The 23,833-nt window shown below is 43.4% G+C and overlaps 1 protein-coding gene across 1 annotated transcript in view; it reads right to left on the bottom strand.

The window, feature by feature from the left end:
- LOC140729737 (spondin-1-like) overlaps nt 1-23,833 on the bottom strand; it is a 328,115-nt gene that overhangs the window by 24,240 nt on the left and 280,042 nt on the right. Inside the window, exons 8-10 of the mRNA XM_073049880.1 lie at nt 20,255-20,456; nt 4,263-4,403; nt 3,684-3,759 (exon numbers count right to left, since the gene is read on the bottom strand). Coding sequence (XP_072905981.1) covers nt 3,684-3,759; nt 4,263-4,403; nt 20,255-20,456 — 419 coding nt within the window. The remainder of the gene's footprint in view (nt 1-3,683; nt 3,760-4,262; nt 4,404-20,254; nt 20,457-23,833) is intronic.

The raw sequence follows: 23,833 nt of genomic DNA, 5'->3' as shown, positions 1-23,833 counted from the left end.
TCCTCCCACAGTCCAAAGACGGAATGGTTAATAGGTTAATTCGTCATTGTAAATTGTTCTGTGCTTAGGCTAGGGTTAAATAGGTGAGTTGCTGGGCATTGCAGCTTGTTGGGCCGGAAGGGCCTGACCTGCTATGTATTTCAAGATAAGTAAATAAATAAAACAACATTTAACAATTATAACTAATAAAAATGATATGTTAGATGTTAAAGTAGAGGTATGGAATGAGATGTGGATAAATAAATAAACACACACGGGCATTTTTCCCCGAGGGTGGGTGAGATTAGAACTTAAGGTCAAGGGTTAAGGGTGAAAGGTGAATTATTTAAGGGAAACATGAGAGGGCATTTCTTCACTCTGAAGGTGGTGTAAGTGTGGAACAAGTTGCCAGCGTAAGTGGCGGATTTGGGTTGATTTCAACATTTAAGAGAAGTTTGAATAGGTATATGGATGGCAGGGGTATGTAGGGCTATGGTCCAGGTGGGACTAATTTCGGCATGGACTAAATGGGCTGAAGTGCCTGCTTTTGTGTTGTAGTGCTCTATGACTCTATGTTGGACAGTCTTTTGGAGGTTATGGGCTGAGTTACTCTCTGCAATTTCCCTAAGGTCTGACCTGCTCTTGTGTATCTAGTCCAGTTCAGAGTCTGGTTTGTGGTAACTCCAGGGGTATTAACAGTGAGGGATTCAGAGATGGTAATACAATTAGTTGTCAGGAGATGATAACCGGATTGCTCAGTTCATAATAGAGCACTACAATACAGAAGTAGACCCTTTCGCCTATCTAGTCCATGCTGAACTATTACTCTACCTAGTCCTGTCGACCTGCAGCTATATCCCTCCATACCCCTCCCATCCATGTACCTATCCAAACTTCTCTTAAATGTTGAAATCAAACCTGTGTCCACCACCTCCGCTGGCAGCTTGTTCAATACTCTCAGAACCCTCTGAGTGAAGAAGTTCCACCTCATATTCCTCTTAAACATTTCACTTTTCACCCTTAACCCATGACCTCTAGTTCTAGTCTCAACCACCCTCAGTGGAAAAAGCCTGCTTATATTTACCCTATCTATACCCCTCATAATTTTGTGCTTCTTCATAAGATGTCCTCTCATTCACCTACGCTCTAGGGAATAAAGTCCTAACCTACTCAACCTTTCCCTATAACTCAGGTCCTCCAATTACTGCAGCATTCTTGTAAATTTTATTTGCCCTCTTTCAGTCTTACTTACCTAATTCCTGTAGGCAGGTGACCAAAACTGCACACAGTACTTCATATTAGGCCTCACCAGTATCTCATACAATGTCAACATAACAACCTAGCTGCTATACTCAATACTATAACACTTTGTATAACATTATAGAATAGAGCTACATACACTGTTCATTTATATGTGGGGCAATGCTGCTTTAAGATCTCTTCTGAAACTCCTGATTTTTAATTTCATGCTTAGAAGTGAAGACTGACACGTTCTTCCTTTAATAGAGGTCGCTCAATGTTTGGAACTAGTTCATTGCATTCCCTAATAATTTAGAGATATTTCTGATAGCATTTATTTGATACTTTTGTTGTGTTGTAGATCTATGAAATTGGAATAGCCAAACCTAGTTGGGCGTCACACTCTCAAGTAAGGCCTTAATGCAATCTATTCAAAATTACCCTAGTTGAACTCAAACAAGGATAGAATGTGAAGAAAAGTAATTCACTGTCACTCAAAACTTTCAGTTATATTTTGTTAAGCAGATAACTTGTTCAGAATGTGAGGAAATTTATAAAAAAAATCCAGTCTTGATGAAGGGTCTTGGTCCAAATCATAGAGGCTGCCTGACCTGCTGTGTTCTTCCAGCATTTTGTGTGTGTTTCTCTGGATTTCCAGCATTTGCAGCCATGGTTCAATGTCCTCTCCCATCAGATTCCTTCTTCTCCAGCCCTTTGCTTTTTCTACCTATCACATCTCAAAGCTTCTTCTATCACTCCTTTCACACCCACCTAGCTTCACCTATCACCTTATAGCTTGTCCTTCCACTCCTCCCTCCACCTTTTTATTCTGGCATCTTCCCCCTTCCTTTCCAGTCCTGATGAAGAGTATCAACCCAAAATGTTGGCTGTTTATTCATTTCCACAGATGCTGCCCGACCTGCTGAGTTCCTCCAGCATTTTGCGTGTGTTGCTCTGGATTTCCAGCATCCGCAGAATATCTTGTGTTTATAAGAAGTGGGTTTGGTGCAAATGGACTCATTTGTTCTCATGTGAAAGCAGTTGGCTGCTCTCTCTTTTTAATTACAGATTTACAAGGATTACAACTGATTAATTATAGATGATTACAAATTGATCTTTGTGAATTTAGGCAGAGACTAAATTGAGTGATTTTTCTTGGGATGAAGCAGAGACTTCAGAAAATGAAGGGAGATCATGATGTTAAAGGAAAAGATGAGAAATCTGGCCCCTATCAGTTTGTCAATGTAGACACCTGTCATTCCCCTCACATAGGTCTACCTACAACCTACCATTTTCTAATTCTATTCCCATTCTCCATCCTTATCTATCTACATATCATCCCTGCTAACCCAGATCCACCTTTCACTTCTTATTTTCTGATATTATTCCCATTCACTCCTCTCTACATCTGCCTATTACATCTCCCCCCACCTGGATCCACCAATCAGCTCCCACTTTCTGATTCTATTCCCATTCTCCATCCTTACCCATCTGCCTATCATCTTTCCTCACCTGGATCCACCTATCACCTGGCAGCTCTTGCCACACCCCTTCACCTCACAATAAACGGTAGGACTCTGAGGGGTGTGATAGAACAAAAAGACAATGGGATACGGATTTATACTTTCCTGAAAGTGGCATCACAGGTAGATAGGGTGGCAGAATGAGGTTTATTCTGCACTTTAGCCTTCATAAAGTATAGGAGCTGGTTGTCATGTTGAAATCGTGTAAGACACTATTGAGGCCAAATTTGAAGTATCATGTACAGTTCTGGTCTCCCTATAAGAAAGGTATCAATAAATTTGAAAGAGCGCAGAGAAAAGTTTTACAAGAATGCTGGGGCTTGAGGACCTGAGTTATAGTGAAAGGTTAGATAGGTTTGAACTTTGTTCCCTGCACCACAGGTGAATGAGGGTTGATCTTATAGAGGTACACAAGATTATGAGCGGTGTAGTGAGAGCAGGTGTAAGTAGGCTTTTCCACTGCAGTTGGCTGAGACTAAAACTAGAGGTCGTGGGGTTAAGGGTGAAAGGTGAAATATATAAGGGGAATTTGAGGGTGAACGTTTTCACTCAGAGGATGGCGCAAGTGTGGAATGAGCTGCCGGTGGAAGAGGTAGATGTAAGGTTCAATTTGAAACATTTAAGAGAAGTTTGAATAGGTAAATGGATGAGAGAGGGATATGCTCCCTGGATCTTGACTCCGTAACCTTGGGAAAAGGCTGTATCTATGCCCCTTACAATTTTGTACATCTCTGCAAGATCACCCCTCATTTTCCTGTCCTCCATCTCATTGGTTTGTGCGGAAAATTGCCATACCACAGTTCAAAGCCATAGGCACTGACATTTAGAGAAGAAACAACACAAGGGAAAAATTCAATTCACTGACAGAATTAATCTAGAATAAACTTACTTTCAATAGAATCGGACAATGTTGCCAGGATTAATTACCCACAATGCAATTACCTTCATCCGTTTCCTCCTGATTAAGATCTGCCACAATATCGTCCACATTATCAGGCTGAATGTTACACTGCTCCCCCTGCGGAGAGATTATTGGGGACTTTACAAAAAAGGTTCAGGTCACACAGGCAAGAATTAAAACACAAACAAATCTGGAGCTGGAATCCCTAGGCTTGTCCTACATTGAGCTGAATGCTGACTGGCAACTCCTGCAAGGCTGCTGGTGCCAAACTGTATCAATCTCTGCCGTTCTTTTGGATTCGTCAGCTGTGTGGGGTGGGGGGGTGTGCTTTCTGCACGGACATCAGATTGCTCTCCATATCGTACTGCCCAGGCTTGTATATTACATAAACAGCTGGGATACAACATCCATGGTCAATCCCGACCAACAGAGGGCCTCAGAGCTCAGACAGGAGAAACTCCGTCAAACTGAACACTGTGTCTTTAGGATATCCTTGAACTCGTAAAATTGTGAGATTGCGCTTCCAACACCCCTGAACAAGTTTGTGGCTGTTTTATAAACTGTGCTTAAGCTGAAGTCAGTTCCTTAGGTACCCTTATCCCAAGACACATTCATATTACCTTTCTTGCAATTCTCTCAATGACAGCTCTGGCCACAGGTATGATGGGTCCACCCTCAGGGTCGTAAAAGGGGCTCTTTGGGTGATCCAGGCTGGTTAGCGGTCTAATCCTTTCTTGGGGATCCGCCATCTGATTCGGGGACTGAGAAAGTAGGAAAGATTAGTTGAAGTTGAGGTTTAAGTTTATTGTCATCTGATGTACATATATACAACCAAATGAAACAACGTTCCTCCAGACCACGGTGCATCCACAAAGCATATATCACACACAGCACATAAACAAAAATATTACCACAAATAAGGTAATAAAATACAATTCAGGATGCATGTAGTGTGCAACAGGTAAGCAATAAACAGATTGCTGTCCTAATGATGAGATCTCGGTGGTGGCAGGGTATTCATTAGTCTCACAGCCTGAGGGAAGAAGCTGTTACCCAGTATGGCAATCCTAGTGCTGATGCTCCTGTACCTCCTTCCTGATGGCTGTGGGTCAAGGAGATTGTGGGTGGTAGGGATCCTCATTAATGTGAGACTTAGTGTTTGATGAAAGCGCATAGTAACAAGATCAGTGCAAAAAATAAAAAACTCTCTGTACAATACTTTCCATTCTCCTATCAGCTGAATCACAACGGATGCACCCCCTTTCTAGATTTGCAGGTTGTGAGTTCAAATCTCACTCCAGAGACTTTGGCACAAAAATCCACATTGCCACTCCCATACAGTACTGAGGCTCTGCAGTCAGGACCGTCTTTCTGACAAGGTATTAAACCACAGCTAAGACAGCTCACCAACTTCCTCAAGAGGTTCAAGATATTCAGGATGTCCCACTCACCTCTTACCAATTTCTTCCGATGCCCGTAGAAAACATTCTGTCTGAATACATCACGGCAACTACTGTCTCGGCCTGCGCAGCAAGGAACCGCAGGCTTGTGGACACGACTCAGAACATCACAGAAACCTGCATTACCTCTGTCTTGCTGCCTCAGAAAAGCAGCTAGAATAACCAAAGACCCACCCACCACCGACATTCTCTCCTCTCTCCCACCGGGTATAAGATACAAAAGCCTGAAAGCCACAACCCACCTCCTACCCGGCTGTTATAACACTACTGGACAAACCTCTTGTCGGAAAAGATGGAGTCTTGACCCTATAATCTACCTCATTCTGATTTTGCACGTTATTGTTTACCTGCTCTGCACTTTCTCTGAGCTGTTACATTTTATTCTGCATTGTTAGCAATGAGATCTTGGTAGCACAGCTCTGTCCAAGACTTCAGCAAACTGCAGGGAGCCCAGACCATCGTGCAAATTAACCTCCTCTCTGTTGACTCCGCTACATTCCCACTATCTTGGTAAGCAGCCAGCATAATCAAGGATCCCTCCCATTTGGCCATCCTCCCTTCTCCCCCATCCTACCACGCAGAGGTCTGAGAACATGTACCACCAGCCTCAAGGACAGCTTCAATCCCAATGTTATCAGAGGTCTCGTACACCGAAGTGAGTGGTTGAACTCTTGATGTCCCAACCTCTCTTGTCATGGCACGTGCCCTTTACTCGCACACCTGCACTGCACTTTCTCTGCAAATGCATTCGTTTTCCCCGTTCACCACCTCAAAGCACTTCTGTACACTATCACTGGTCTGGATGGACCAGAAAGCATCAGCTTTTCACTGTATCTCATTACAATGTTGGTGCTGGAATGTTTGGCAACACATACTTGAGCACATCATTGGGTGTGGTGGTTGTTAATACAACTGACACATTTCACCGCTTGTTTCAATGTACAGAACTGTGCCAAAGCCTTAGGCACAGACTGTATATACAGCTAGGGTGCCTAAAAAATTTTCATAGTACTGCAATAATTTTATGTATTGCACTGTACTGCTGCCACAAAAAACAACAAATGTCATGACATATGTGAGTAATGATAAAGCTGATTCTGATATGGGGTCTCTATTGTGGACTGAGAGTGGGAAGGAGGCAGGGGGAGGGGTATCATGGTTGGGAAAAGGGGAAGGGAGAAGGGAGGGAGTGGGAAGCACCAGAGAGACATTCTGTAATGATCAATAAACCAATTGTTTGGAATCTAAATGACCTTGCCTGGTGTCTCAGGGGTGGGTGTGTCTGCACCCACACAACTCCCCCACCCCACCCCAATACTCCTTCTCTGCCACCTGTCCCACATCCCTCCCACGACGTTCCACTCTCACCATTTCCAACAGCCTTTGCTCCCACTAGATTTACAAACTCAATCTCCACTCCACACTGACAAATACAGTACAGTGCAAAGGACTTAGCCACCCCAGCACTGCACATGTGATAAATCAAACTGAATCTAAATCTACCAATAATAATCCAACACATTAAGAGAAACAGGTAATCTGACCATTTTCTGATTACCATATGTTCTACTGGAAAAGGGCTAGTAATATCATGAAGGATCCCACCCACCCTGCTCATGGACTGTTTGTCCCATTCCCATCAGGGAGGAGGCTACGCAGCATCCACGTCAGGACCACCAGATTCAAAAACAGTTACTTTCCCCAAGCAGTGAGGCTGATCAACACCTCCACCCACTAACCCACCCCTCCACACACCAACCCACCCCTCCACACCTCCAAACACCACTACTTTATCATTTCCTGTCAGAGTCAGTTTACATAGAGACACTCCTGTACCTAATGTCACTTTATGGACATACAATCAATCTATGTATATAAGACCATAAGATAAAGGAACAAGATTAGACCATTTGGCCCATCGAGTCAGCTCCATCATTTAATCATAGCTGATCCATTTCCCTCTCTGCCCCAATCTTATTGGCTGTTTTTCATCCTGTTGGGAGCAGTCTTTCATTGATTCTATCATATTTCTTGTATTTACTGTGAACACCTGCAAGAAAATGAATCTCAGGGTTGTATATGGTGACGTTTATGTACTTTGATAATAAATTTATTTTGAACTTTGAACCTTTATGGGCATAGAATCAATCTATGTATATTGGCTGTCTTCTGTATTTATATTTATTGTGCTTTTTTAAATGTTGTGTTCTTTATCTGATTGCATTAGTTTTTGCTGCATGGGATCCAAAGCAACAATCATTTCCTTCTCATTTATGCTTGGGTACTGGGAATGACATTAAACAATCTTGAATCGTGAATCTTGAATCGTGAATCTTTTTTACATCATAGAGGGCCTGACAGAGTACATGTCCGGAAATTGCTTCACTCTGTGAGGGTGGCCAGAGCAAGGAGGCCAGTGAAAACTGGCAGGGAGAAGTAACTGAGATTTATTCTAATAACGTAGGTCTGAACTGTGTTGCAGCAGATGGCGAAGTGTAATTCTGTTAAATAAATCTCAATTAACGTAGGATTGATAATTTTGGCCAGGAAACTACAGGATTAACATTAATAATCCATCTGGCTCACTAGCATGTATTAGGGAAGGAATACTATTTTAACAGAGCTATAAGTAACCCAAACCCTTAGTAATAATTGTTGACTCTCGGTTGCCTTCTGAAGGAGTATGCAAAGCCATACAGTCCAGAGGAAATGAGGAATTAACTTATATCATATGTACAAACAAAACATAGAGGATTATTCCTTTAATTGTACACTCATTCTTTTAAATTTCTGGCAATTAAATTTGGAACAATTCAGAATTTATTGCCTCAGTTATGACCTCAATGAAGGGCACTAGGCAGAATGTAAAACCACATCTGAAACATCTGGATAGATCACATAAAATATTTTAGCTGGTACTCATTAAAATGCAGCTGTTTTAAGTTTCTGTGTTCTGCAGTCTCAAGAGTTTGATTCAGGCACTTCTGAACATTTTCCCACAGTAATCTGCTTCGCAAACATTTTTAATCTCGTCATGCAGGATCCTGTCCTTATCGACGCGTTGCAGGGCGGTTTGCAAGGAAAGGAAGGCGGAGATGACTGTGCAGGGTGTTCTGCCTGTCATGGAAACGATAGGTGATAGCCACACACCTCCCTCTACAAAGCACATAAGAGGCATACCTGGTATAATAGTTATGTTACTAGACTAGCAACCTAAGTCTTGGTTCATTGATCCAGAGACACCACGATTGCATGAACATGCTCGTATTTATGTATGTATGTGTGTAAGTATTTATTTATCTATATATGGGGAATTTTAAATTCAAACATGTATGCACTCACGTATTTAAGTGTGTAGACTGTAACACTGGAACAGCAAGCTCTTGGGACCCCTCTCTCTGTAGCAGGAGCGACATCTCTCTTTCCCTTGTTAGTGAGAGGGAGGGCCTGTTGAGAAGCTGAGGTGTCGGGATGGACTCTAGTTGTTGGTCTTTGGGAGCTTGCAATTGCTTGGTGGGTGCTGGGGGGGGGGATGCTTTCTGCTAGAACAAGTGGGGGGGGGTAGATTTGATGCTTTGCTGTAGCTTGTAGGTGGGAGTGGGGAGGGAAGCTTTTTGGTTCTAACTTTTTCCTGCCATTCATTCTTTGTTTTATTTCTCTGTCTGGGAAGAGCAAGGATTTCAGGTTGTATACTGTGTACATTCTCTGATATTAAACTGAACTATTGAACATGTACTTATTTGTGAGGGGTGTGTGGAGGGTCCAGGTAGGGGTAGCTTCTCTGGTGAAGGGGCTTGTCATATCCATTCTGGGGCTGCTCACTCACCCTCGGTCCCCACCAGACACTCAGTTCTCACCTGTAGGTCCAAGTAGTTGTTTGGGGCCACACCCCAGTGCACCACTTTGACATACGGGCGAAACCAGTGGCCTCAAACCCTAGTGGGATAAGGTCATGCCTGTCCTAGCATGTGAAGTCAGCTCTGGCAGACCAGGTGAGAGCCAATGGCCAGGAAAGTCGTACTGCAATGCTCCATGGAAGGTGAAGGACAGGACAAGGAAGATGTCATGGTCATCCACTGAAACTAAGGAAGATGCCCAGTTTGTGACTTTTATTCGTACCGCTGGACCTGGACTTCAGAGGTTGAGAGAGTGGAACTGCCCCATTGCAATGGCTTTAAAAACTTTACTGCGCAGTTTTGGACATGATGGACAACTATCACTGCCACCACCATGTATTTATGTTTGTATGTTTTTACTTTTTTAAGAAATTAACATTGTTATAACAGGGGGTGGTATTGGGGATGAGCTCCCACTAACTATTAAATGCTCCCAATGGCGTGCACCTCAAATAGCCCCTGACAACTAAGTCCAGCTCCTGGCCTTCACGTGCGACTTAGCTAAGTCCAACAGAATCATTTCCGCTGACAGAGGAGAAGGCAAAGGCAGGGCACTGGTGCATTAAAACCAGTCACTTCAGGCAAATGAGGCTCATCAACCGTGGTTTGCAGCTCATCTAGGAGAAGGAAAATTCTGATCTCAAATTTCTGCTGTCTTACCTCTATACCCACTCATGGGGAAGGTTTCGGTTGTAAACCCTGAAGAAAAATCCAGAGCTGGAGTCCCTAAGACAGTCCTACATTGAGTTCAACGCTGATTGACAACTCCTGCCATGTCGCTGGTGTCAAACTGTATCAATCTCTGTTGTTCCTTTGGATTCATCGGCTGTGTGGAGAGTGGGAGCCTGTTGCATGGGCAACAGCTTGTCTCCATATCGTACTGCCCCGGCTTGGGTATCATGTAGACAGCTAGGACACAACATCCATGGTCAACCCTGACCAGCGGATGGCCTTGTTTATTTATTTATTTATTTATTTATCTCACTGTTTTTGTTACCTCATTATTTTTGCACTATTTATTTAATTTATATATCTATACCTATATACTTAGATAGAGGTGTTTATAAAAAGAGGGCATAGATTAGTGGATGGTCAAAGTAATTTTTCCAGAGGAGAGGAGTCCAAACCTGGAGGACAGAAGACCATAAGGCACAAGACATCGGAGTAGAATTAGGCCATTTCGCCCATTGAACCTCCTCTGCATTTGACTATGACTGATCCATTTTCTCTTTCAACCCCATTCTCCTCCCTTCTCTTCAAAAGTATACGGTAGAAGGTGAAAGCTTTAAAGGGGTTCTGAGGTCTCATGGGGATCTCTGCAGCAAGCCGTAGAACGTTGGGCTTCTAGGTTTCTCTAGCACCTGTATTTACTAATCTTTATCATAAATAGAGTCATTAAGCCTGTGTTCTTCTTGTTTAATCTTGTCAAGTTAATTGTGACTGGCACGGGTTTTCCGCATTCTATGATTATTTAATGGGGACTCTCGGTCAGCGCTGTTGTCAAAGTCCTTGTGTGAAGAATGATTTGTCTCATGGGGTCACTCGGTCATGCCTCCGATGCTCGGTACTCATACGTATAACCTCTTGTTTCTGTCTCTACATGGGGAGTCCATCATCCCTGCACTCCTGACTCACCGAGACAGAGTCTGCTGTTCCTCCGCACGTGGGCTGAGTCGTACGTAGCCAGTGCTCATGGTGACAGAGTCTGCTGTTCCTCCGCACGTGGGCTGAGTCCTACGTAGCCAGTGTCCACGGTGACAGAGTCTGCTGTTCCTCCGCACATGGGCTGAGTTGTATGTAGCCAGTGTCCACGGTGACAGAGTCTGCTGTTCCTCCGCACGTGGGCTGAGTCGTACGTAGCCAGTGTCCACGGTGACAGAGTCTGCTGTTCCTCCGCACGTGGACTGAGTCGTACATAGCCAGTGCTCACAGTGACAGAGTCTGCTGTTCCTCCGCACATGGACTGAGTTGTACATAGCCAGTGCTCACGGTGACGGAGTCTGCTGTTCCTCCACACCTGGGATCAGTCGTTGTGAGCATACACCATGGCATGAGTGGCAACTTTTATCCTCCAGAGGGTAATGCATATATGGAACGAGCTGCCATAGGAAGTTGTAGAGGCAGATACAGTTAATTTGTTTGTTATGTGTCATGTCATATAACATGGGTGATCATTATCTATCCATGACTGCGATTGTTCTTGGCAAAGTTTTCTACCGAAATGGTTTGCTATTGCCATCTTCTGGGCAGCATCTTTACAAGACGGGTAACCCCCAGTCATCATCAATACTCTTCAGAGATTCACAAACACGAGAAAATCTGCAGATGCTGCAAATTCAAGCTGCAACACACACAAAATGCTGGTGGAATGCAGCAGGCCAGGCAGCATCTATAGGAGGAAGTACAGTCAATGTTTCAGGTCGAGACCCTTCGTCAGGACTAATGGAAAAAAGAGATAGTAAGAGATTTGAAAGTGGAAGGGGGAGGGGGAGACCTGAAATGATAGGAGAAGACAAGAGGAGGAGGAGTGAAGCTAAGAGCTGGGAAGTTGATTGGCAAAAGGGATACAGAGCTGGAGAAGGGAAAGGATCATGGGACGGGAGGCCTAGGGAGAAAGAAAGGGGTAGGGGAGCACCAGAGGGAGATGGAGAGCAGGCAATGAGTTATTGTGAGAGGGACAGAGAGAGAAAAGAAGAAATATATATATATATATAAATAAATAGGGATGGGGTAAGAAGGGCAGGAGGGGCATTAATGGAAGTTAGAGAAATCAGTGTTCATGCCATCAGGTTGGAGGCTACTCAGACAGAATATAAGGTGTTGTTCCTCCAACCTGAGTGTGGTTTCGCTCTGTCTGCTACAGGAAGCAGGATCTCCCAGTGGCCACAGATTTTAATTCCAATATGTCAATCCATGGCCTCCTCTATTGTCAAGATGAAGCCACACTCAGGTTGGAGGAACAACACCTTATATTCCATCTGCGTAGCCTCCAACCTGATGGCATGAACATTGATTTCTCTAACTTCCATTAATGCCCCTCCTCCCCTTTTTACCCCATTCCTATTTATTTATTTTTATTTTTTTTTTCTTTTCTCTCTCCCTCTCACAACAACTCCTTGCCTGTTCTCCATCTTCCACTGGTGCTCCCCTCTCCCTTTCTTTCTTCCAAGGCCTTCCATCTTATGATTCTCCCCCTTCTCCAGCCTTGTATCCCTTTTGCCAATCAACTTCCCAGCTCTTAGCTTCATCCCTTCCCCCTCCTGTCTTCTCCTATCATTTCGTATCTCCCCCTCCCCCTCCCACTTTCAAATCTCTTACTATCTATTTTTTCCATTAGTCCTGACGAAGGGTCTCGACCCGAAATGCCAACTGTACTTCTTCCTATATGTGCTGCCTGGCCTGCTGTGTTCCACCAGCACTTTGTGTGTGTTGCTCATCAGAGATTGTCTGCTTGGTGTCAGTGGTTGCATAGCCAGGATTTGTGATCTTGGAGTAGATTAAAAGGTCAGCACAGCCATGCCGTGCTGCTTCAGTGCCAGCGAGAGGACATGGCCACAACCGTCATGAGAGTATGTTGAAGATGAATTGGGCACATCTTGAGATGAGAGGCCAACTCCATCATCAAGGCATCACTTCAATGGACCCCTGAAGGGCAGAGGAAATGCAGGAGACCAAGGACAATTTGGCACCATACCGTACAGGCAGATAAGGACCCTGAATCATAACAGGGGCACAATAGAGAAGCAGGCCAAGCATAGACAGAGATGGAGGATCTGTATTGCCATCCTTAATGAAATGCTGTTGCAGGAAAGCAGCATCCATGGTCTCTTCTCACTGCTGCCATCAGGAAGAAGGCACATGAGCCTCAGGACTCACACTACTAGCTTCAGAAACAGTTACTACCCCTCAAACACCAGGCACTTGAACCAAAGAGGATACCTTCCCTTGTTCGGTCATTTAAATGTTCCCACAACAAACGGACTCACTTTCAAAGACTCTTCATCTCATGTTTTTGATATTTATTGCTTAGTTATTTATTATTATTTCATTCTTTTTATATTTTCACTATTTGTTTTCTTTTGCACACTGGTTGAATGCCCAAGTTGGTGCCATTTTGCATTGATTCTGTGATGGTTATTATTCTATAGATTTATTGACTGCGCCCAGACGACAATGTATCTCAGGGTTGTATATAGAGACCTAAATGTATGTTGCTAATAAATTTACTTTGAACTTTTAACTTTTAAGTACAACATTGAGGGCTGAAGGGCCTGTACTGTGCTATACCCTTCAATGTTCTCTGTCCTATGTTCTATATTCTAACTCACAACTTTCCCATTTGATGAGGGAGACTACTTAAAATTCTAGCAGGCAACAACTTTTTAACAGGGTTGTGTGCAAATATTGAAATGAAAATATTTTTACATCTGAGTGCTCCTGGCTTTAATTGTTTTCCTTTGTTTACACGTTCATGTTGCCGTCAAGAATACCAATCAGATTGTAGCACTGTGTTCCAGTGATGGTGTCTGAAAACACTTCACACTTGAAATTTCCCTCTGCAAGAAGAAAACACTGGTATTGACTTTTTTAGACTCTATACTTACTGAACATTTGCTATAATCTGCAACTCTAATTTACAGAGAATAGGAAAACGTCCCAAAAAACTATGCAGCAGAATTAGCAAAAACGATCTGTTGTACACTGAACTTAAGTAATATAGAAAGTTATGGAAGCTTTAGAGTGGGTGCAGAGGAAGTTTACTGGGATAGCACACATAAAATAGTGACAGAGCTCAACAGGTCAGGCAGCTTCTATGGAAAGGAATAGAGTCAATGATTCAGGCTGACAACCAGTCCTGACAAAGAGTGCCAGCCCAAAATGTTGACTTCCCATTTCTCTCAATAGATGCTGCCTTACCTGCTGAGTTCCTCCAGTACTTTGTCCATTTTACTTTGGATTTCCATCCTCTGTGGAATCTCTTGTACGTAAGATTTACTAGGATACTGCCTGTACTAGAGGGCCTATCTTAAAAGGATAGGTTGATCGAGCTGGGGCTTTTCTCTTTAGAGAGAAAGAGGATGAGAGGTGACTTGGTAGAGGAGTACAAGACGATAAGAGGCATAGATTGAGTGATCATCCAGAGACTTTTTCTCAGTGTGGAAATCTTGCATCAGTATTAAGAGGAGAGAAAAGGTATGGCCAATTAAAAGAGGAGAGGGCGAGTAGTGAAACAGAAGTTATTGGTGGATTAGGAGGTGATTGATGGACTGAGGAGGTGATTAGTGGACTGAGGAGGGAGGTAGTAAGATGAGAAGGAAAGCAAAGATTACAGAAACATCAAGAACCCATTACCGATCCCATGACCAAGACAAAGCCCAAAACTGGGGGGGGGGGGGGGGGGCATAAATTTCGGTGGGGGGAAATTTAAAAAGGACCTGAGGAGTAACTTCTTCACATAGGTGGTGACAAGTACATGGAATGAGCTGCCAGAGGAAGTGGATCTTGTTTTTGCTGTTGTTGTTTGGTTGCTTGGTGTGTTCTGTGTTTTTCTGCTGAACATTGTGGTTAAGGTGGCATGGGAACACGTGGTGACACTTGTGGGCTGCCCCAGCACACCCTCAGATGTGTTATTAGGTGAACAAGTTTGCAAGTTCTCCCCGTGACGGTGTGGGTGTCCTGTGGGAGAATGTATGATCGTGAGCACATTCCAGAAACATATGGGTCAGGGTTAGTAAGCGGTGGACATGCTACGTTGATGCCGGAAGCATGGCGACACTGACGGGCTGCCCCCAGCACATCCTCGGACTGTGTTGGTCATTGAGACTAAACAACGTAGTTTTCTAAAGTTTCAATGTTCATGTGACAAATAAACTTGAATCTTGAATTTTGAATCCATTTATGTGCATTGGAGATGGCAAAACCAAGCCTGTTCACATATAGCAACACTATGACAACTTTGATCACTTTGCACTAAATCAGTCTTTGTGTTTTTTTTTTGTTCTAATTGTGTTCTGCCTTATAAAATTTGTGCCACAGCAGTGTAGCAGTTAATGCATCATGACTACAGCTTGGGGCATTGCATTTCCAAAGTCAATTCTGCCATCAGCTGTAAAGACTTTGCATGCTCTCCCCATGAACCACATGAGTTTCCTCTGGGTGCCCCACTTTCCTCCCACAGTCCAAACAGCACTGGTTACACTGAATGGTGATTGTCTATGGTTGGTGGAGTAGAGATATGTCTCTGCCAAAGAAGGTGTAAGGTACTCCTTCCCTCTGCTAGCCTGTAGGTCACCCTCCGGCAAGGTGTAGCACCTGCTTAGCCCCCCCGATCAGGGTCAGGGAATTAAGGGTTATGGGAAAAGGCAGGTATGTGGAGATGAGTCCATGGCCTGATCAGCCATGACCTTATTGAATGCTCCCATTTCTCATGTTCTTATGTTCTTACATGAAGCCATGGGAGGTGGTGGATGGTCATATGAGCAGCTGGTGCATATCTCAAGTCCTGGTTATACAACCACTGACACCAGGCAGACAATCTCTGAAGAGTACTGATAATGGCTGGGGTCACCCGTCTTGTAAAGACACTGCCCAGAAGAAGGCAATGGCAAACCACTTCTGTAGAAAAATTTGCCAAGAACAATCATGGTCAGGAGATCATGATAGCCCACATCATATGACACGGCACATAATGATGATGATGATAAACATTGTAAGTTGTCCTACGATTGGGGTAGTGTTTAATAGGTGGGTTGCTGGGCACTGTGACTCGTTGGGTTGAAAGGGCCTGTTCTACACAGTATCTCTAAATAAATAAATAATCTGTGCTTCCCTTGTGAATGCTGCTTATCTGGTACTGTGTACTTGTGATGGTATTGTAAGTTTATCGTTCCATCTGTGCATATATGAACCTGTACATATGACAATAACCACAACTTTGACATTGATCTTGACGTACAGGTGAACAAAACTAATGTTAGCTAAATCCCATCACATTTCAGTCAAACCTGCAACAAACTGCGATAAACTCTTGCAAGAAGAAGGGCCCAAAGCATTGTTGAGGATCTCCACTTCCCATCCTATAATCTCTTTGACCCACTACCTTCAGGAAGGAGGTACAGGAGCATCACCACTAGGACTGCCAGACCGAGTAACAGATTCTTCCCTCAGTCTGTGAGATTAATGAACACCCTGCCTCCACCGAGGTCTCGTCACCAGGACAGCCAGATGTTTACTGTTTACCTCTGCCGCATTCATTTTGAATTTGAATTATATTTTATTAACTGATATGTTGATATACATTTTGTGGGTAAACCGTGGTCCCGAGGAACATTGTTTCCTTTGGTTGTAAATGTGTACAGTCAGATGACAGTAAACTTGAACTTAAACTTGAAATCATGATAGAAATGCTATGATTCAAATCTGATTGGATCAATGATTGGACATTGCAAGAAATAACGATAAAGATTAGCTTTGTTTGTCACATGGAGTCATAGAGATTCTACAGCACAGAGAGAGACCTTTTGGCCCATCTAGTCTGTGCCAAACTATTATTCTTCCTTGTCCTATTGACCTACTCCTGGACCAATGCCAGTTTCTATTTATGCTCTTCTTATGCACATGGACATCAAAACATACATGAAATGCATTGTTTGCATCAACAACCAATGCAGTGTGAGGGTGTGCTGGGGGCAGCCCGCAAGTGTTGCCATGTTTCTGTGGCCAATGTAACATGACCTCAACTCACTGACCCTAACCCGGATATTTTATTTTATTTAAGACACAGTGTGGAACAGGCCCCTCAGTCCAACGAGCCCAGCAACCCACCTATTTAACCCTAGCCTAATCACAGGACAATTTACAATGACCAATTAGCCTACTAACCCGTATATTCTGTACGTTATGGGAGGAAACCAGAGCACCCAGAGGAAACCCATGTGGTCACAGGGAGAACACACAAAATCCTTACAGGCAGCGCCAGAAATAAATTCCAAACTCTAATATCCCGAGCTGTAATAGCGTCGCACTAATCACTACACTACCATGGTGCCTGGAGCACCCAGAGGAAATTACATAGAACATACAAATTCATTAGAGACAGTGGAGGGAATTGAACACTGTAAAATGTTACGCTAACTGCAATGCTACTGTGCTACCCCAATGACAATAAACATGCAGCATTAAGCGGCAAATTGTCCCAAAGTGCTTTCTGAAGTTCAAAGTGATATTATTATCAAAGTACATATACGTCACCATGTACAGCCCTGAGATTCATTTTCTTGTGACATGCTCAGTAAATCCAAGAACCATGATATAATCAATGAAAGACTGCTCCCAACAGGGTGAACAATGTGAAAAAGACAATAAACTGTGCCAATACGAAGAAAAAAATAATAAGAAAAGTAATAAGAAACAAATATCAAGAACATAAGATGACGAGTCCTTGAAATTGAGTCCATAAGTTGTGGGAACAGTTCAGTGATGGGGTGAGTCACGTTGAGTGAAGTTATCCCCACTGATTCCAGACCCTGATGGTTGAGGGGTAATAACCGTTCCTGAATCTGGCAGTGTTGGATCTGAGGCTCCTGTATCTTCTTCCCAATTGGCAGCAACGAGAAGAGAGCATGACCTGGGTGATGGGATCCTTGATGATGGATGCCACTTTCCTGCAACTGTACTCTGTGTAGATGTGCTCAATAGTTGGGAGTTTTACCCATGATGGACTACTTTTGGTATGATATCCCATTCAAGGGCATTGGTATTTCCATTCCAGCCATGACACAGCCAATCAATATACTCTCCACCACTTATATAGAAGCTTGTCAAAGTTTTAGATGTCATGCCGAATCTTCGCAAACTTCAAAGGAATTTCAAAGAAACTTCTAGCTAATGAAGTTGTATTTGTAATATACTGTGCTGTAGCCACAAACAGCGGATTTTCATGGCAGTTATACCATGAGTATGTATGCCTATGACTAATACCGTGAAGTCCATAGCACCTGATAAAGGATAAAAAACTGCTGTTGCCAGAATTTCAGATGGTGATGAGGAGATGTACAGGAGTGAGATAAGTCAGCTGGTTGAGTGATGTTGCAACAACAACTTTGCACTCAACCTCAACAAGAGCAAGAAACTGATTATGGACTTCAGGAAGGGGAAGACAAGGAAAAGCACACCAGTCCTCATCGAGGGATCAGCAGTGGAAAGGATGAGCACTTTCAAGTTCCAAGGTCTCAACATCTCTGAAGACCTATCCTGGGCTCAACATATCAGTGCAATTACAAAAATAGTACGGCAACAGCTACATTTCATGAGGAGCTTGGGAAAATTTGGTATGTTAACAAAGACTCTAGCAAATTTCTACAGACATCCTTGAGCTTCCTGTAGAAGTAGTAGAGGCCAGTTCAGTTGTGTCATTTAAGGTAAAATTGGATAGGTATATGGACAGGAAAGGAGCAGAGGGTTATGGGCTGAGTGCGGGTAGGTGGGACTAGGTAAGATTAAGAGTTTAGCACGGACTAGGAGGGCCGAGATGGCCTGTTTCCGTGCTGTGATTGTTATATGGTTATATGGTTATACTGTGGAGAGAATTCTGACTGACTGCATCACCATCTGATACGGAATTTGCATCGGCTTGGCAAAAGTCACTCAAACTCCCGGCCAGATGGGTCTTAGCAGCTCTGGACTGCAGTGACTCTGAAAGACTTCAGATCTGGTTCCACTCAGAGTAACCCACACAACAGACCTCCAAGGCCAAAATATTATTCCTGTGTAGCACTGCCCAGAACCACATGCTGTTTTGCCAAGTACTGTACCATCAGATGAAGGCTGGTGTCTGAACCTAACCTCCATTACATTTAATGTAAGTCATATGAGAGAAAGGTCGATATTCCATTGGGCTTTCCAGTTGTTCTTTGGGAACTTCAGTTGTTATTAGGCTTAATGTCTATATATAAAGTGGCTACGTTATTAGATACATCTGTACACCTGCTTGTTAATGCAGATATATAATCAGCCAATCACATCGCAGCAACTCAATGCATAAAAGTGTCCAGACACAGTCAAGAGGTTCAGCTGTTGTTCAGACCAAACATCAGAATGGAGAAGAAATGTGATCTCAGTGACTTTGATCATGGAATGATTGTTGGTGTCAGATGGATTGGTCTGTGTGTCTCAGAAACTGCTGATCTCCTGGGATTTTCACGCACTTTACAGTGAATGGTGTGAAAAACAAAATAAAACCGATGAGTGGCAGTTCTGTGGGTGAAAAGACCTTGTCAATGAGAGAGGTCAGAGGAGAATGGCCAGACTGGTTCAAGCTGACAGGAAGGCAACAGTAACTCAAAGAACCACGTGTTACAACAGAGGTGTGCAGAAGAGCATCTCTGAATGCTCAACAGATTGAACCTCGAGGTGGATGGGCTACACACCGGATTCCATTTCTGTACCCAGTACAGGGGCCACTCATCGTATCATCCCTGGGTGGCACTGCCCCAGAACCACATGCAGTTGCTCCAGATGCCATCACATCAAGGTTCATATCTGAAGACAACTATTCTTCCCTTTTAACCTTTAAGCCATATGAGAGAAAGGGCAACATTCTAACCGGTATGTCTTTAGTCTGTGGGAGGAAACCTGAGCACCTGGACCAAACCCACTTGTACATGGGAAGGAATGTACAAACTTGCTTACAGAAGGCACCAGAAATGAACTCCGAACTCTGACACACCGAGCTGTAATATATACAGAGAGAGCTGGAAAAGGGCTGATAACATCATGAAGGACCCACCCACCCTGCTCATGGGCTGATCGTCCTACTCCCATCAGGGAGGAGGCTACGTAGCATCCACACCAGGACCGCCAGACCCAAAAACGGTTATTTTCCCCAAATAGTAATGCTGTTCAACACCTCCATCCAACAACCACCTTATGTACAGACACTCCTGTGCCTAGCATCACTTTAAGGACATAAAAATCAGTCTATGTATATAAGCTAGCTTATGTATTTGTATTTATTGTGTTTTATTATTATTGCTTTCTTTATATTATTGAGTGTTTTGTGTTGCATTGAATCCGGAGTAACAATTATTTAGCTCTCCTTTACACTTGTGTACTGGAAATGACATTAAGTTGAATGAATCTTGACTCTTGACTGCATGCACACAAAGGGTTTTCACTGTATCCCAGCACATGTGGCAATGAAAAATGAATTACCTCTTACTTTGAGCAACGCCGCTGAGAAAGTAAGGAAGTGCTTACCATGTAGGTCACTCCACTATCAGTCCCAGCGTCCCAGGGAATGAGATCCTGAACAACCTTCTGTACCCAGCCACAGTCCTTGGTGCAGAGGTCCTCGGCAGAGAGACCCACGTTCCAGTCTGGGCTGGGGCCTAGCATCGTCAGGAAGGACATGAGGTGCCGTGTGCGATCGACGGAGAACTCTGCAGATGGAGCCGCACGCCTGAACGGAATGAGAAAGAGAAACAGAGATGATTGAAACTGACAGTCCAGCACAGTGTAATTTCAAGTTCAGCATTAACATTGAAATATAGTATAACAAGTACTTATGATCTGAGCTGGAGTTCCAAATGTCACTTAACTCCAAATGGGTCTTGCTGTCTTGGTGATTAATAATTTAGAGACTGTTTTCTCTTCTCACTGCTACCATCGTGCAGGAGATACAGGAGCCTTAGGTCCCACAGCACCAGGTTCAGGAACAGTTATTACCTTTCAGCCATCAGGCTCCTGAACTGGTGTGCATAACTTCACTCACCTCAACGCTGAACTGATTCCACAACCTATGCACTCACTTGGATTTTCAGAAGTCATTTGATAAGGTGCCACACATGAGGCTGCTTAACAAGATAAAATCCTATGGCATTACAGGAAAGATACTGGCATGGATAGAGGAATGGCTGACAGGCAGGAGGCAGCGAGTGGGAATAGAGGGGGCCTTTGCTGGTTGGCTGCCAGTGACTGGTGGTACTCTCATTCTGTGGTGTGTACTTCTTAACAGAATTGCATGCTGAATTCTGTTTCCATTGATGAAAATAAATCCTTAGAAGTTTTATCTGACTGTTGTGTAAAATTTTAATGTGTGCTATCCCTCTTCCTCCTTCTGTCCTTGGTAGTGTTATTTACATTATTATTATTATTATTGTATTTGCAGTTTGTCTTCTTTTGTACATGGGTTGTCAGTCTTTGTGTGTAGATTTTCATTGACTCTATTGTATCTCTGTTCTACAGTGAATGCCTGTAAGTTAGTGAATCTCAGGGTAGTACATCGTGACATATGGTATACTTTAATTTACTTTGATAATAAATTTACTTTGAGCTTTGAATTCTGACCCACTGCAAAATATAGCTCCAATTAGCATGACAAACTCCTCCTTGTTGATATTAAGACGTGTGGAAGTGTTCCTCACACATTTGCAGATGGAGTTTGGACTGCACGTAGTGGATGTGATCCTGATGAATAGGAATCTGAATGCTCAGGCCATACAAATTGCAGAAAACTGTATTGTTTTGTCTTTTCTTCAATTCCACACTCTGGACTTTCTCTCTCTTCTTTTCCTCTGCCTATCACATCCCCTGGACGATCTCCTTTCCTTTCTCCCATAGTCGACCCTCATTGCATTTCAAATTCCTTCTTTAACCCTTTCCCTTTTCCTCCTATCGCCTTCCAGCTTCTTACTTCAGCCCCCACCATATCCAGCTGGCTTGGCCAATCACATGCCAGCTTGACCTCCTTCCCCCTTCCTTTCCAGTCCTGATGAAGGGTCTTGGCCCAAAACATCAAATGCTTATTAATTTCTATAGATGCTGTCTGTCTTGCTGTGTTCCTCCAGCATTTTGTATTTGTTACTCAAGATCTCCAACATCTGCAGAATCTCTTGTGTTTATCAAATGTCTATTTCCTCCATCGGTGCATCTGAGTTCCTCCAGTTCTTAGGTGTGTTGTGTTCTGATAAACCAATTAATGAATGCACAAGGTGCTTGTTACTTTTCAATTTTCAGAGGTTTCACAAATTGGCAATCTATCGTTGTGAGATTTCAAATTATATTTTCTAGATTCCTGATACAAATTTCTGGATTACTCATCAAGTTATATAACCACATCTGGGACAGTGAAAGAACTTGAGAATGCAGAGAAAATTAGTTTTGGAAAGTTGCCATGGCTAACCAAAATGTCTGATCAGACAAAGTGATAGGATTGTAGTAACACACACACACAAAATTCTGGAGGAACTGAGCAGGTATGGCAGCATCAATGGAAATGAATATACAGTTGATGTTTCAGGCAGAGACCATTCTTCGGGACTGGAAAAGAAGGGGGAAGATGGCAGAATAAAAAGGTGGGGGTGGGAAGGAGGACAAGCTAGAAGGTGATAGGTGAAGCTTGGTGGGGAGGGAGAACAAAGTCAGAAGCTGGGAGGTCATAGTTGGAAAAGGCGAAGGGCAAGAGAAGAAGGAACCTGATATGAGAGGAGAGTGGACCATGGGAAAAGGGTAAGAGGAGATGCATCATGTAGTAATGGAGGAGGATTATTTGCCCCATCATGCTCTGTCAGTTCTTTGGAAAGACTCTCCAATTAGTCCTACTCCTCTGATCTTGCCCAAAGGGTAAGGCAGTTCACAAGGATGATTCCGGGAATGAAAGGGTTATCATACGAGAAATATTTGATGACTCTGAGTTTGTACTCGCTGGAATTTAAAGGATGAGGGGGGATCTCATTGAAACCTTTTGAATGTCCAAAGGCCTAGATAAAATAGATGTGGAAAGGTTTCCCATGGTGGGGGTATCTGGGGGAAGAGGGCATAGCCTCAGTATAGAGGGGCGTCCATTTAAAACAGAGATGCAAAGAAATTTCTTTAGCCAGAGGGTAGTGAATTTGTGGAATTTGTTACCACAGGCAGCTGTGGAGGTAAGGTCGTTTGGTGTATTTAAGACAGAGATTGATAGGCTCTTGATTGGACGTGGCATCAAAGGTTACAGAGAGAAGGCCGAGGAGTGGGGCTGAGGAGGGGAAAAAAGAATCAGCCTGATGGAATGGTGGAGCAGACTCGATGAGCCAAATGGCCTAATTCTGCTCCTGTGTCTTATAGTCTTATATGACTCTAACATCTTCTGAAAGTTACATCTGAAACTCCATTTACCACCATTTCAGGCATTACATTACACATCACAGCTCACTGTAATACTTCATTAGGAGATCCGGTATGTCACCAAAGACTCCAGCAAATTTCTACTGATGTACTGTGAAGTACTGCATTTAGATTAAAGAGTAAAAATATTGGCTTTATTTGTCACATGTACATCAAAGCACACAGTAAAATGCATCAAATTAAATCAGCACGGATCGCGCTAGGCAGCCCGCCAGTGTCGCCACACTTCTGGTGTCAACATAGCGTGTCCACAACTCACCCTAACTGTACATCTTTGGAACGTGGAAGAGAACTGGAGCACTGGAAGAAACCCATGCAAACCCAGGGATGATGTACGAACTCCTTATAGATAGTGGTGGGAATTGAACCCCAATCTAACTGCTGCGTTACCATGTATGGCCGTATCACTGTCTGGTATGGAGGCTCCAATGTATAGGACTGAAAGAGGCTGCATCACATGCATGACCCTCCCCACCATTGAGGATATCTTTAAAAGTGGTGCCTCAAGAGGGTAGCATCCCTCACCAGAAAGACCCTCACCATCCCGGGCAGCACTTTCCCTCATTACTATAATTAGGGTGGTGGTACAGAGGCTTGAAGACCCACAATCCAAGTTATAGGATCAGCTAATTTCATGAATGTGTCAGTGATAAAAAACTGATTCTGATTCAC

The sequence above is a fragment of the Hemitrygon akajei genome, chromosome 6 (genome assembly GCF_048418815.1).
Source record: "Hemitrygon akajei chromosome 6, sHemAka1.3, whole genome shotgun sequence".
Classification (NCBI taxonomy): domain Eukaryota; kingdom Metazoa; phylum Chordata; class Chondrichthyes; order Myliobatiformes; family Dasyatidae; genus Hemitrygon; species Hemitrygon akajei.
This window is presented reverse-complemented; position numbering and strand designations above follow the sequence as displayed.